General features: G+C 43.1%; 1 protein-coding gene across 1 annotated transcript in view; it reads left to right on the forward strand.

Annotated features, from left to right (window-relative positions):
• The window catches only part of VILL (villin like), a 74949-nt gene that overhangs the window by 59460 nt on the left and 948 nt on the right, over window positions 1–14541 (forward strand). Inside the window, exons 15-19 of the mRNA XM_058183290.1 lie at window positions 63–208; window positions 2095–2239; window positions 7397–7585; window positions 8917–8985; window positions 12548–12790. Coding sequence (XP_058039273.1) covers window positions 63–208; window positions 2095–2239; window positions 7397–7585; window positions 8917–8985; window positions 12548–12790 — 792 coding nt within the window. The remainder of the gene's footprint in view (window positions 1–62; window positions 209–2094; window positions 2240–7396; window positions 7586–8916; window positions 8986–12547; window positions 12791–14541) is intronic.

Raw genomic sequence — 14541 nt, forward strand, 5'->3', positions numbered from 1 at the left:
TTATGGTTCTCTGGGAAGAGAGTGCAGTGACTGAATCCACCTTGACCTGGGTTTTCTCTTAGGGATGCAGTGGAGACGAGCGAGAAATGGCGAAGACTGTGGCTGATGTCATCTCCAAGTGGGACAAACAGACTGTCCTGGAAGGTCAGGAACCAGCTGAATTTTGGTTTGCCCTTGGAGGCAAAGCGCCCTATGCCAGTGACAAGAGGTAAGACCGGAGTGTCTTGTTAGATCAAATTCCCTTCTCCACCTCCTCCTCCTTCTTTGTCTCCTCCTCCTCCTCCTTCTCCTCCTTCTTCTTCTCCTCCCTCTTCTTCTTCTTCTCCTCCTCCTCCTCTTCTCCTTCTCCTTTTCCTCTTCCTCCTCCTCCTCCTCCTTCTCCTCTTCCTCTTCGTCTCATCTCCTCTTCTTCTCCTTCCCCTCTTCTTCTTCTCCTCCTCCCCTCCTCCTCTTCTTCTCCTCCTCCTCCTCCTCTTCCTCCTCCCCCTTCTTCTCCGCCTCCTCCTCCTCCTCCTCTTCCTCCTCCTCCTTCTTCTCCACCTTCTCCTCCTCCTCTTCTTCTCTGCCCCTTCTTCTCCGCCTCTTCTTCTTCCTCTTCTCATCCTACTTCTCCTTTTCCTCCTCCTCCTCCTCTTCCGTCTTCTCTTCCTCTTCTCCTCCTCCTCCTCTTCTTCTCCTCTTCCTCCTCTCCTCCTCCTCCTCCTCCTCCTCTTTTTCTTTTTCTTCTTTTTCTTCTCCTCCTCCTCCTCCTGCCCCTCCTCTCCTTCTGGCCTTCTGGCTGTAGAAGCCTTGAGACATTGTGCATGTTTGTCTCAGAAACATTCATAGAGAAAACATAAATAGTCCTCGACTTGCAATCATTCAAAGTTACACTACCGCTGAAAAAAATGACACGTGGCCAGTCTTCACACTTACGACCATTGCAGCATCGCCATGCTCACGTGATCAGAATTTGTGGGGCTTGGCAACCAGGATGTATTTATTATAGTCTCAATGTCCCGGGGTCACGTTGTAATTGTCAGCGTCACTATTTGTGACCTTCCCATCCCTCTTCTGACAAACGGATTCAATGGGGGAAGTCGGGTTTGCTTAACGACCGTACGATTCACTTAACAACTGCAGTGATTTACTTAACCACTGTGGCAAAAAAAACAACGACCTCATAATGTCAAAAGATACGAGCCACTTAACCATCATCTTGCTTAGCTATGGAAATTTTATTTATTTATTTTGTCACAACAGTATATATAAGTATAAGCATGAAAGTAGCTATATAATATATAAGCATAAGTATGTAATAACTATATTAATTGGATATAACGAAAGGAAACAATAGGACAGGAACGGTAGGCACGTTTGTGCTCTTATGCACGCCCCTTACAGACCTCTTAAGAATGGGGTGAGGTCAATGGTAGATAATTTTTTGTTGAAGCTTTTGGGAGTTTGAGAAGAGACCACAGAGTCAGGTAGTGTGTTCCAAGCATTAACAACTCTGTTACTGAAGTCGTATTTTCTGCAATCAAGATTGAAGCGGTTAACATTAAGTTTAAATCTATTGTTTGCTCTTGTATTGTTGTGATTGAAGCTGAAGTAGTCTTCAACAGGAAGGACATTGCAATAGATGATTCTGTGTGTTAAACACAGGTCCTGTCGAAGTCGGCGGAGTTCTAAGTTTTCTAAGCCTAGGATTTCAAGTCTGGTGGGATAAGGTATTTTGTTGTTTTCAGAGGAGCGGAGAACTCTTCTTGTAAAATATTTCTGGACATGTTCAATTGTATTGATGTCTGAAATGTGGTATGGGTTCCAGACAGGTGAGCTGTATTCAAGAATTGGTCTAGCAAATGTTTTATAAGCTCTGGTAAGTAGTGCAGTATTGTCTGGTCTTGAGTGTGCATTTTTTTGGAAGCTCCAAGGAATAAATCTGTATCCTCATTAAAGAACAAATATTTTAAAAGGAATCTCTGTGAGCCGTGTTAATCAGGGAGCCAAGAATCTGACTTCCTTCCTTTTCTTGTAAGAGTCTGTTCTAGCACAGAATATGGAAATAAATTCCTTTCACCTCTCTCTCTTTCTCCTTCCCTCCTTCCTGCGAAGGTTTCAGGAACGAATCCCTCACTATCAGGCTCGCTTGTTTGAATGCTCCAACCAGACTGGCCGATTCATCATGACTGAAATAGTGGATTTTGGCCAAGATGACCTGGACGAAGAAGATGTTATGCTGTTGGACACCTGGGAAGAGGTCAGTGTGAGATGGATGATCTAGATCAGGGGTCTCCAACCTTGGCAACTTTAAGACTTGGGGACTTCAACTCCCAGAATTGAACTGAGAATTCTGGGAGTTGAAATACCCAAGTCTTAAAGTTGCCAAGGTTGGAGACCCCTGATCTAGAGCGGGGGTGTCAAACTCAAGGCCCACGGGCCGAATGCGGCCCACAGGATCAAGGGCGGGTTTCAAAACCTGTCACTACCAGTTTGCTTGTGGGCGGGCATGCGCTCGTGGGCAGGCACACAATGCTTCTGCACATGTGCAGAAGCATCTGGGCGGAGCCTCCTGCCACTGCCGCTCTCGGCTTGCTCAGCTGAAGTTGTGTCAGATGCCGTGAGAATCAACAAGCCAACTTGGGTTTCTTCCAGATAATGACTTCTTTTATTTGGTCTGCTACACACCGGATCTCAGGAAAAGTGGAGGTTTCTTTGTATAAAGTCAGCTCTGAGAGCTTCTGCCTCTCAACCCCTTTTAAACATCCCGCGCTGCTCAGGTCCCACCCCATGGCTGAACTGCTCCATTGATTGGTTGCCCGGCCGCTCTCTCCCTCCTCATCTGACAGCCTCAGCTGCCACGTCATCTGCTAAATCCGGGAACTAAAGCAGCTCTTCCTAACGCCCAACCCTCATCTCCCTCTATCCTGGCCACCAGTGTGCTGACTTATTTCTCATGCTTGCCAAATGCAGATCCCTGCAACCCTCAAACAAGTCCTTGATATGTTATCCCCTTGGATCTTTGATTAGGGGCTGCTCCCATGATCCGGATCCCGGTAGCATCATGCGTCGAGCCGGAGCTGTGCTTGACAGCCGCTACCGGTTCGCCCAGTTTGGAGCGAACCGGTAGTAACCCACCACTGCTCAGGATGCTTAGAGCTGGCTTGCGGGCTCACCTTGGAAATAGCAAAGGAGTGGCCTGCAGTACCTCTGCCAGTGAAAATGAAGCTAGGATTACTTTTTTTACAACAAACAAACAAAAAGAAAATACATTATTACACCCTTGTGTAATTAAAAAAAAAAAAAAGAAAAAAAAAAAGAAAATGAAGCTAGGAAGGGCTGTGATCCCTGACTCTGTTTTTGGCTGTGATGGCTTCCTGCAGCCCCCTGCCAATGAAAACAGACCTTGGGGAGGCTGTGCGAGCTCTGTTTTCAATGGCAGAGGGCTGCAGGAGGCCATCACGGCTGAAAACGGAGTCTGGGTGAGCTGAAAATGTAGCCTCAATGAGTGACGTTGAGCTGGACAGACCCGCCCTGTTCCACCCACCCACCCCCAGAGGTCAAACACAACCCTGATGCAGCCTTCAATGAAATCGAGTTTGACAGCCCTGATCTAGAACCCGCCTGCCTGGTGCTTCTTATAGGCACGCAAGCTTTTCTGTGTGAACTTCATTTTCAAATCCAAGGATTACAAGAATGACTAACTTACAATAAACCCGCAAAGATTCCACGAAAGAAATATCTTTCTTTGCTATTCCTCGACTTACAACCATTCATTTTGCAACCGTTCGAAGTTACAACAGTGCAGAAAAAGGTGACTTATGACCGTTTTTCACACTTACAACGTTTGTGTCTATCCTGTGTCACGCGATCAAAATTCAGGCGCTTCACAACTGGCCTGTATTTATGACGGTTGCTGCGTCCCTGGGTCATGTGATTCCCCTTTTTTGCGACTGTCTGACAAGCAGTCAATGGGGGAGCCAGATTCATTTAACAACCATGTTACTAATTTAACAATTGCAGGGATTTGCTTAACAACCGTGGCAAGAAAGGTCATAAAATGCGGCAGAACTCACTTAACAACTGTCTTGCTTAGCAAAGGAAATTTTGGACTCGTACGTGAAGGAATCCCTGTAATCCAAGCATTCACAAGGATTAAATACAATTGTTTTCCAGATTGGATGTTAGGACTACAACTCCCATAAATCTTAGCCAGAAGGCTAGGGATCTGAACTCCAATTCAGGGATCAGTTGCATTGAGTTTATAGAAGTCTTAATCATGTATCTTATATACCGTTCCTGTCCTAATGTTCCTTTTGGTTGTATTCAATTTGTATGGTTATTTCATATTTATACTTATATATATTGTTGTGTTTGACAAAATAAATAAATAAATAAAGTAAACTTAATTTTCTTACAACTGTTTAGAGCAGTGGTAGTCAACCTGGTCCCTATCGCCCACTAGTGGGCGTTCCAGCTTTCATGGTGGGCAGTAGGGGTTTTGTCCGATACTGAAGCACTTTCCTTTTTTTTTTTAATTTAAAAACATTTTCATTAGGTTTTCATAATTTATGCTTATTTAAGGGCCGTGGTGGCTCAGGCTGTAAGATAGCCTGTTATTAAAACACAGCAGCCTGCAATTACTGCAGGCTCGAGTCCCACCAGGCCCAAGGTTGACTCAGCCTTCCATCCTTTATAAGGTAGGTAAAATGAGGACCCAGATTTTGGGGGGGGGGGGCAATACAAGTTGACTTTGTAAATATACAGATAGAATGAGTCTATTGCCTTACACCAGACCTGGGCAAATTAAGGCCCGCGGGCCACATCCGGCCCTTTGTACGTCCCTGTCCGGCCCGCGTGAGGCCAATCATAAATTAAACTTTTTTATTCTTCTGATTATCAGTACCAGCTATTCAAAATATTTAATTTAAGTATTTTACAATGAAAGAAAGTTGGTGGCCCTCTGACACAATTCAGGCTTCTCATGCGGCCCCTGATAAAAATTAATTGCCCACCCCTGCCTTACACACTGTAAGCCGCCCTGAGTCTTCGGAGAAGGGCGGGATATAAATGTAAATTTTTTTTAAAAAGTATAAATAAAAAGATAGATTTCATTATAGTAAGTTGTTTTATAAAGATTTATTCTGCCAAATTTAGTAAGTAATTTTTATTATATGCTTTAACTTGCTGTAACTCTGCTTTATAAATTTTATAAAGTAAAGTTACTTCCCTACTTTATAAATCACCATTACTGTGGAACCGGTGGGCGGTTAGAAAATTTTACTACTAACAGAAATACAAAGATGGGCGGTAAGTATAAAAAGGTTGACTACCCCTGGTTTAGAGGGTCACATAAATGCCGTTTTTGACCTACAACCGTAATTGAGCTGGAATTATAGCGATAAGTTATGGCAGTCATTAAGCAGGTCACCGCACATCACTCATCACAAATGGATTTTCCTAACAACTGCCACATTTGCAAACCTTTTTTTGCAAACATAACCATTGTTAAGCAAAGTCCATTTTATCTAATAGGCATTTTTGCTGGAAACCAGAAGTTCTAAACTGCAATCATATGACGGAGGCTGTTGCAAACCGCTGTAAATTTGGGCCAGTTGCCAAATGCCCCAAATTCCAATCCTGTGACCAGAAAGGCCATCAAATTTCAAAACCAGGTTGTCAGTTGCTCTAACTTTGAAAAGTTCCTAAGAATCAGTTGTAAGTTGAGGACTGTCTGTATTATAACATTGGCTATGATGCAACATATCCAAATCTGGTGGCTTCGAGATACGTTGGACTACAGCACATCCTGGCTGAGGAATTCTGGGAGTTGAAGTCCACGCATCTTAAAGTTGCCAAACATTAATCCACAATACAGGTAGACCTCGACTTACGACCGCAACTGAGCCCAAAATGTCTGTTGCTAAGTGAGACAATTGTCGAGTGAATTTTGCTCCATTTTACGGCTTTTCTTGCCACAGTTGTTAAGTGAATCACTGCGTTTGATAAGTTAGTAATACGGTTGCTCAGTGAATCTTGCTTCCCTATGGATATTGCTTGTCAGAAGGCCGCAAAAGGAGAATCACGTGATCCCAGGGACATTGCAATCGTCATAACTATGAACCAGTTGCTCAGCGTCTGAATTTTGATCACATGACCATGGGGAAGGATGCTGCAAAGGCTGTAACTGTGAAAAACCGTCGTAAGTCACTTTTTCCAATACTTTGAACGATCACTAAACGAACTGTTGTAAGTTACCGTACCTGTATTGGAGTTCACCTAACATGTGTTAGCCCCACCTAGTGGCGACAATAGGACACTCTTTTTCCCAGCGTTAAATGAAATGGCACCAAGAATGAATAGATCTCTATCCAGAGCTGTTATAACAGTAACAGAGTTGGAAGGGACCTTTGGAGGTCATCTAGCCCAACCCCCTGCTCACGCAGGAGACCCTATACTAGGGATTCGAACCGCCGAACTGCCGACCTTTCTGATCGGCAAGCTCAGCGCTTTAGCCGCTGAGCCACCTAAGCTTTCCAGCTCTTTTCTTTCTTTCTTTCTTTCTTTATTTTGTCACAACAATATATGTAGGTATCATACAAAAGATTATATAGTATATAATAGAATAGAATAGAATAGAATTTTTATTGGCCAAGTGTGATTGGACACACAAGGAATTTGTCTTGGTGCATATGCTCTCAGTGTACATAAAAGAAAAGATGCGTTCATCAAGATACAACATTTACAACACAATTGATGATCAATATATCAATATAAATCATAAGGATTGCCAGCAACAAGTTATAGTCATACAGTCATAAGTGGAAAGAGATTGGTGATGGGAACTATGAAACGATTAATAGTAGTGCAGATTCAGTAAATAGTCTGACAGTGTTGAGGGAATTATTTGTTTAGCAGAGTGATGGCCTTCGGGAAAAAACTGTTCTTGTGTCTAGTTGTTCTGGTGTGCAGTGCTCTATAGCGTCGTTTTGAGGGTAGGAGTTGAAACAGTTTATGTCCAGGATGCGAGGGATCTGCAAATATTTTCACGGCCCTCTTCTTGATTCGTGCAGTATACAGGTCCTCAATGGAAGGCAAGTTGGTAGCAATTATTTTTTCTGCAGTTCTAATTATCCTCTGAAGTCTGTGTTTTTCTTGTTGGGTTGCAGAACCGAACCAGACAGTTATAGAGGTGCAAATGACAGACTCAACACATATATGAGTAAATATAAGGAGGTATAAGCATATATATAGGAAGAAGAAAAGAAAAAAAAACAATAGGACAGGAACGGTAGGCACGTTTGTGCGCTTATGCACGCCTCTTACGGTCCTCTTAGGAATGGGATGAGGTCAACAGTAGAAAGTTTTTGGATAAAAAACTTTCCTTCCAACTAGCTTCCTCTTTCGCCTTCTTCAGATTTTCCTTTGGGTCGGGAAAGCCGCCAACAGCTATGAAAAGACGGAGTCCGTTTCTGCAGCCAAAGAATATTTGAAGAACCACCCAGCGGGGAGAGACGTAGCAACCCCAATCATCGTGGTCAAACAAGGTCACGAGCCCCTGAACTTCACCGGTTGGTTCGCTGCCTGGGACCCTTACAAGTGGAGTGTAAGTAAGAGCGATGCACTGTTCTCATCCAAAAACAAGCTTGTGGTCACCTGAACAGAGTTTAGCAAACATTGCTCATTACTTTGCGGGTGTCTTATTGAAAACTCAATTCTTGCAAACCATGATGGGCAATGAAGGCCAGGTGTGTGTGTAGCCCCACCTGGGGGATGACAATGGTATAGCGATGGTTGCAAGCAGCTGTGAAGTTAAGATCAGAAGAAAAAGGTGAATTGAAGAAGAAATGTAGATTTAATCATGAAGTAGACAGACCGTATCCCATTTGGTCATCGTTCCAGAGGTGTTTTCTGATCTAAGTAGAGAAACAGAATGAGTAAGGCTGGAGAAAGAAACAGGAAGAGAGGGAAACCACTCTTAACTTCCTGCTGGCTTCCTCACTGAGTTTCTTTGTGGGAGTCTGGTAAGGAGCATTGGAAATCTTCCTTCCTTCCTCCCTCTCTCCCTTCCTCCCTCCCTCCCTCTTTCTTTCATTCATTCTTCCTTCTTTCCTTCCTTTCCCCCCTCCATTCATCCCTCCATCCATCACCCTTCCTTCTTTTTCTTCCTTCCTTCTTTCCTGCCTTCCCCCCTCCCTCACTTCATCCCTTTCTTTCATCTTCCTCCCTCCCTCCATCCATCCATCACCATTCCTTCCTTTTTTTACTTCCTTCCTCTTTTTTTCTTTCATCTTCCTCCCTCCCTCTAGCCATCTCTCCCTTTCTCTTCCCTACCTCCCTCATTCCTTCCTTCCTTCCTTCCTTCCTCCCAGATTCCCTCCCTCCCTCCCTCCATTCGTTCTCCTTTCTTTCACCTATCTTCCTTCCTCCTTCTTTCTTTCATCTCCCTCCCTCCTTCCCTCCAGCTCTCCCTTTCTCTCCCTCCCTCCCCCTCCTTCCTTCTTTCCTTTCTTCCTCCCAGCCTCTCTCCCTCCCTTCATTATTCTTTCTTTCATCTTCCTTCCTTCCTTCCTTCCTTCCTTCCTTCCTTCCTTCCTTCCTTCCTTCCTTCCTTCCTTCCTTCCTCAACATAATTCCTGCAGAAATAATTGAATATAGTTTAATCATTTTGTACCAGTTGCACTTTGCAAGGCCCTTCCAAAGCCACAGAACCGTTGCAATTGTCCAACCTCAGTATAATTAAAAGAAGGATACAGTTAATGGGCCGAGAAGATGTTAATTTAAAGCATCTTCTAGAAGAACAGGCTGGTTGTACAATTTCCATTTCTTTTCTCCGGAAAGTGTCCTTCAGATTCATGCCAGCAACATTCCTGGAGGACTTAATTTAACCATCCCCTTTGTTTTCTATAAACCATGATCATTTCTTTTAACTCTTAGGATGGCAAGTCTTATGAACAGATGAAAAGCAGTTTAGGAGACGTATCTGCCATATCAGAAATTACAATGGTGAGTATATCTGATTGACTGCAGAGGTGGGAGCTGGAGGTTGCTTCCTTTCCTTCCAGGAATGGTGGGGGGGGGGTTCCAACATATAAAGCAAATGAATTAAGGGGACACCTGAACAAGGACAACTTCTCATCAGCATTACTATTGAGCCATTGAGCTGTGATGGCATAATTTTGCAGACAGACTCTGCCCACTGCCAACAGTTCGAGCCTGATCGGCTCAAGATTGACTCAGCCTTCCATCTTTCCAAGGTGGGTAAAATGAAGACCCAGATTATTGGGTCTTATATATTATTATATATTATTATATATATTATTATTATATATATTATATAGAATAGAATAGAATAGAATAGAATAGAATAGAATAGAATAGAATAGAATAGAATTTTTATTGGCCAAGTGTGATTGGACACACAAGGAATTTGTCTTGGTGCATATGCTCTCAGTGTACATAAAAGAAAAGATACCTTCATCAAGGTACAACATTTACAACACAATTGATGGTCAATATATCAATATAAATCATAAGGATTGCCAGCAACAAAGTTACAGCCATACAGTCATAAGTGGAAAGAGATTGGTGATGGGAACTATGAAAAGATTAATAGTAGTGCAGATTTAGTAAATAGTCTGACAGTGTTGATGGAATTATTTGTTTAGCAGAGTGATGGCCTTCGGGAAAAAACTGTTCTTGTGTCTAGTTGTTCTGGTGTGCAGTGCTCTATAGCGTCGTTTTGAGGGTAGGAGTTGAAACAGTTTATGTCCAGGATGCGAGGGATCTGTAAATATTTTCACGGCTCTCTTCTTGATTCGTACAGTATACAGGTCCTCAATGGAAGGCAGGTTGGTAGCAATTATTTTTTCTGCAGTTTTAATTATCCTCTGAAGTCTGTGTCTTTCTTGTTGGGTTGCAGAACCGAACAAGATGATGATGTAAGCATAGATATTCATAATTAGCAAATTTTACTTCCTCATCCTTCTGCAGTTTCTATCTTCTAGAAAGAATTACAGTCTTAGTAAAATGAAATAGATTAGTTACCTTGTGATAGAAATTCAGATAAAGCCTACTGAGAACTGAGCACTTCAAGGCTGCCTCAATTCAAAAACATTATTTCTATGTTTTTATCTTGCTAACATGGCCCCATTTTTCCAAGAATCCGTTTCCTCACACACTGTGGCTGTATTTCCTTTTCTTATGGCATTTGGTTCAGTTTTGAAAGACCACACATAGGGTAGGTGAGCAAGAACTTCCATGATTCATTCCACTTGGAAAAAGAAAAGGGAAGGGAAGAGAGAGAAGAGAAGAGAAGAGAAGAGAAGAGAAGAGAAGAGAAGAGAAGAGAAGAGAAGAGAAGAGAAGAAACAAAGGGAAGGGAAGGGAAAGGAACGAAAGGGAAGGGAGGGGAGTGGGAGAAGAGAAAGGAAGGGAAGGGGAGAAGAGAGGAGAAGAGGAGAGAAGAGAAGAGAAGAGAAGAGAAGAGAAGAGAAGAGAAGAGAAGAGAAGAGAAGAGAAGAGACAAAGGGAAGGGAAGGGAAAAGGAGAAGAGAAGTGTTAGGAAACCAACATTCTAAAAAGCAAAGCTCCAGTCTGTTGCATCACATCTATTTTCAGGAATGCTCTTAATCGCCTTAAAGGTCTCCAAGATGAAGAATTTGTCTAGTGTATGGTAATTTTTGCAAAGGTTACATAATTTCCCACTGAAATGTTTTTTTAATCCCATGCATAATCAAGCACTTGAATTTCTTTCTCTTTTTTTTTTTGAGCTCCCAAAGGCTTTGATCAATTTTTCACAGTAGAATAAGAGAGTTGGAAGGGACCTTGGAGGTTTTCTAGCCCAACCCCCTGCTCAGGCAAGAAATCCTATACCATTGCAGACAGATGGTTGTCCAATCTCTTCTTAAAAGCCTCTAGTGTTGGAGCACCCATAATTTATGGAGGCAAGTTGTTCCACTGGTTAATTCCACTGTCAGAAAATTTCTCCTTAGTTCTAGGTTGCTTCTCTCCTTGATGCGTTTCCATCCATTCCTTCTTGTCCTGCCTTCAGGTGCTTTGGAGAACAGCCCGACTCCCTCTTCTTTGTGGCAGCCCCTCAAATATTGGAAGACTGCTATCATGTCTCCCCTAATCCTTCTTTTCACTAAACTAGACATACCCAATTCCTGCAACCTTTCTTCCAAATTTTAGCCTCCAGTTCCCTAATCACATGATTCTGGCCAAGTGTCTTGAAGGAGCTAATTTTTCTCAATTTAATCGAAAAATAAGGGAATTAATGAAGGGATAAAAGTAAAAGTAAAGGTTGACTCAGCCTTCCATCCTTTATAAGGTAGGTAAAATGAGGACCCAGATTGTTGGGGGGGCAATAAGTTGACTTTGTAAATATACAAATAGAATGAGACTATTGCCTTATACACTGTAAGCCGCCCTGAGTCTTCGGAGAAGGGCGGGATATAAATGTAAAAAAAAATAATAATAATAACAAGAGCGACTCCTGTCCATATTTCCCAGTTGGGCAGTGTTTTTCAATCTTGGCAACTTTATGACGTGTGAACTTCAACTCCCAGAATTCCTGGCTGGGGAATTCTGGGAGTTGAAGTCCATCAAGACTTGCTGGCAAATTATTGGTAAGTATCTTTAGGCCTAAGACAGTGCTGTGGGAATAAGGTATTCAGCAGAGCAAAGGCACAGGGGAAAATTGTGCCTAATTGTTTGAGCATGTAATGCCTTGAAGTGGCGAAATCCATCCGGCTGGCTGGGAATTTATGGGGGTTGAAATCTACGCAGGCTGATTGTGGAATTCCAGGAGTTGAAGTCCACACCAGGTTGGACACATACTACATGAGGAGTAGGCAGAAGAGCAGGTAAACTTGTAACAGGTTCTGAGTGACAAAATCCCATGAACTGTTGCAGAACTGTTCTTGGTTTTCTCATTCCTTCAACCCAGCCCTGGATTAACTACTAAGCAAAATAAATAAATATTTATTTTGGTTAGGTTAACCAAAATAAATTTATTAAATTAACAAAGAAAGAGCACTGCAAAGTTTCCCCCAACCATCCTTGCCATCTTGCTCAGCTTTAACCAATGTTTTTGTAATTTATCGTTCTCTGACATATTTGGCTTTATTCTGCATTGTTAAATGAAGTATTTGTTTTGGTGTGGTGAGTTGCTAAATTTTTAAGGGATGGGTTGAAGGTGTGGTCAGATGCCACCTTGGTTTCTGTCTCACGGTGCAAGTTTCACTTGCGTCAAGTGGCACCATGGGTGAGCTGCATGTGTGTAAGGCATTATGTCTCAACCTTGGTCACTTGAAGATGTGTGGACTTCAATCCCAGAATTCCTGGCTGGAGAATTCTGGGAGTTGAAGTCCACGTAATCTTCATGTTGCTGAAGATGTGGCGCAGACAAGAAGCCTTCAGTTGGATTTCGTTTTTATTGCATTATATCCCTGATTATTCCTGGGTACATCCGATCAACTGAGATTAATTGAGGTAGGTAAAATTCCTTCGCTAAGTAATGTACAAAGAGTCTCTCCATTTCACAAGTTTCCCTTTATTTCGACAGGATCTGAAAAATGCTAACTTCAACCACAGAAGTACCAGCCATAAGCCTGTCACTGCCAATGTAGACGTTTCAGAAGCCAGGTCAAGTATGCAGGATGACCAAACGCTTACTCACAGTAGTAACTGTTACAACGCCAATGCATCTTGGCAAGAACCAAATGATGTTGGTACCTTTCCTAGAGACCTGCTGATTAACAAGACGGTGGACGAGCTTCCAGAAGGTGTGGACCCCACCAAAAAGGAGGTAGGAAGGGCTGTCCTGACTAGCATTACGCAATGGTGGATTCGCACAATGTGCAATTGTCCAATGTACAATTTTGGGGACGTTGCCTAGACGTTTGTTCTAAGATGCTCATGAACTGCATCCCAATGAAAAGGGAAGGTATCTAGGTCTTCTTCTTCGCAGAGGCTGTGGCCACATTTGGGAAGGGTGGTTGATTTTTTTCAGAAATGAAGTATCTATAGAAGAGAATATTTGTAGCTCAAGGCTGAACCATGGGTTCCCTGGTGCTCTCTGAGCTTAGTGGTGTTCTTACAGAGTACTGATGATGTTACCTAGTTTGGTAATGAAACGTCTGTCAACTCGCAAGACATCTCTGGCTTGCTCTCAAATTGCCATAGGAAAGGGGGGGATGAGAAATGAGAAACCGATGGAATGGCAGGGCAGCCAAAGACAGATGCACATTCCAGACTTATCTCTCTCAAGGCTGTATCCCAGGGTTACTTACAGCGGCCGAAGGGGAGTGATCTGTACAACCCTCGATATTGCTCTGTTTGAATGTGATTCATGACACACTCTGGAGGGAGGGGATAAAAAGGGTCATGATTGGGGCTGTAAATTATGTGGGGTCAAAGCTGGCTTCACTTGGGAACCTGCAGACATGAAGCTCCTGATAAATAACTGGATTTCTTTTGAAGCTTTGCTCAAGGCTCATGATTTTAATTAGGGCATCTGTAGGAACCCTGACAATGTCTGCAAGAAAACAGCCAAGCTCAGAAGGTACCAAGGATCCTACAATCCTCCCCTTTCCCCTCGTCCTTCTCCTCCCCCCTTCTCCTCCTCCTCTCTGCAAACCCCACTTCCTTCTAACACAGATGATGTTTCCTAGTTCAGGAATGAAATATCTGCAAGAAAACAACCAAACACCACAATGGTGTATCTGTGCCCTTTTCACATGCAACATGAGGGTTAGTTTTTTTTATTTATTTATTTGCATTTATATCCCGCCCTTCTCCGAAGACTCAGGGTGGCTTACACTATGTCAAGCAATAGTCTTCATCCATTTGTATATTATATACAAAGTCAACTTAATTGCCCCCAACAATCTGGGTCCTCATTTTACCTACCTTATAAAGGATGGAAGGCTGAGTCAACCTTGGGCCTGGTGGGACTTGAACCTGCAGTAATTGCAAGCAGCTGCTGTTAATAACAGACTGTCTTACCAGTCTGAGCCACCAGAGGCCCTAGTGATTGCAGTTCTACTCTGGTAGCCTCTGGAAAAGGGCTGTACCAACTTCTATATTGAGAAGGCCTCCTCAGGTGACAGGGATAAAGTTGTGAAGTGAATAGGGAATACTCTAAAAATGGTAGCAGTATCTTCTCACCCATCCTTCCATCCCCCTGCCATCAGAACTGATGAAGTTTTGGGATGAGAAGCAAATGTATTATTGTTTCTTCTTCTTCTTCTTCTTCTTCTTCTTCTTCTTCTTCTTCTTCTTCTTCTTCTTCTTCTTCTTCTTCTTCTTCTTCTTCTTCTTCTTCTCCTCCTCCTCTCCTCCTCCTCCTCCTCCTCCTCCTCCTCTTTCTTACCCCCTCCTCCTCCTTCCCCTCCTCCTCCTCCTCTTATTATTGTTTCTTCTTCTTCTTCTTCTTCTCCTCCTCCTCCTCCTCCTCCTCCTCCTCCTCCTCCTCCTCCTCCTCTTCCCTCCTCCACCTTCTTCCCCTCCTCCTCCTCCTCTCCTCCTTCTTCCCCTCCTCCTCCTCCTCCTCTCCTC

The sequence above is a fragment of the Ahaetulla prasina genome, chromosome 4 (genome assembly GCF_028640845.1).
Source record: "Ahaetulla prasina isolate Xishuangbanna chromosome 4, ASM2864084v1, whole genome shotgun sequence".
In the NCBI taxonomy this organism is placed as follows: Eukaryota; Metazoa; Chordata; class Lepidosauria; order Squamata; family Colubridae; genus Ahaetulla; species Ahaetulla prasina.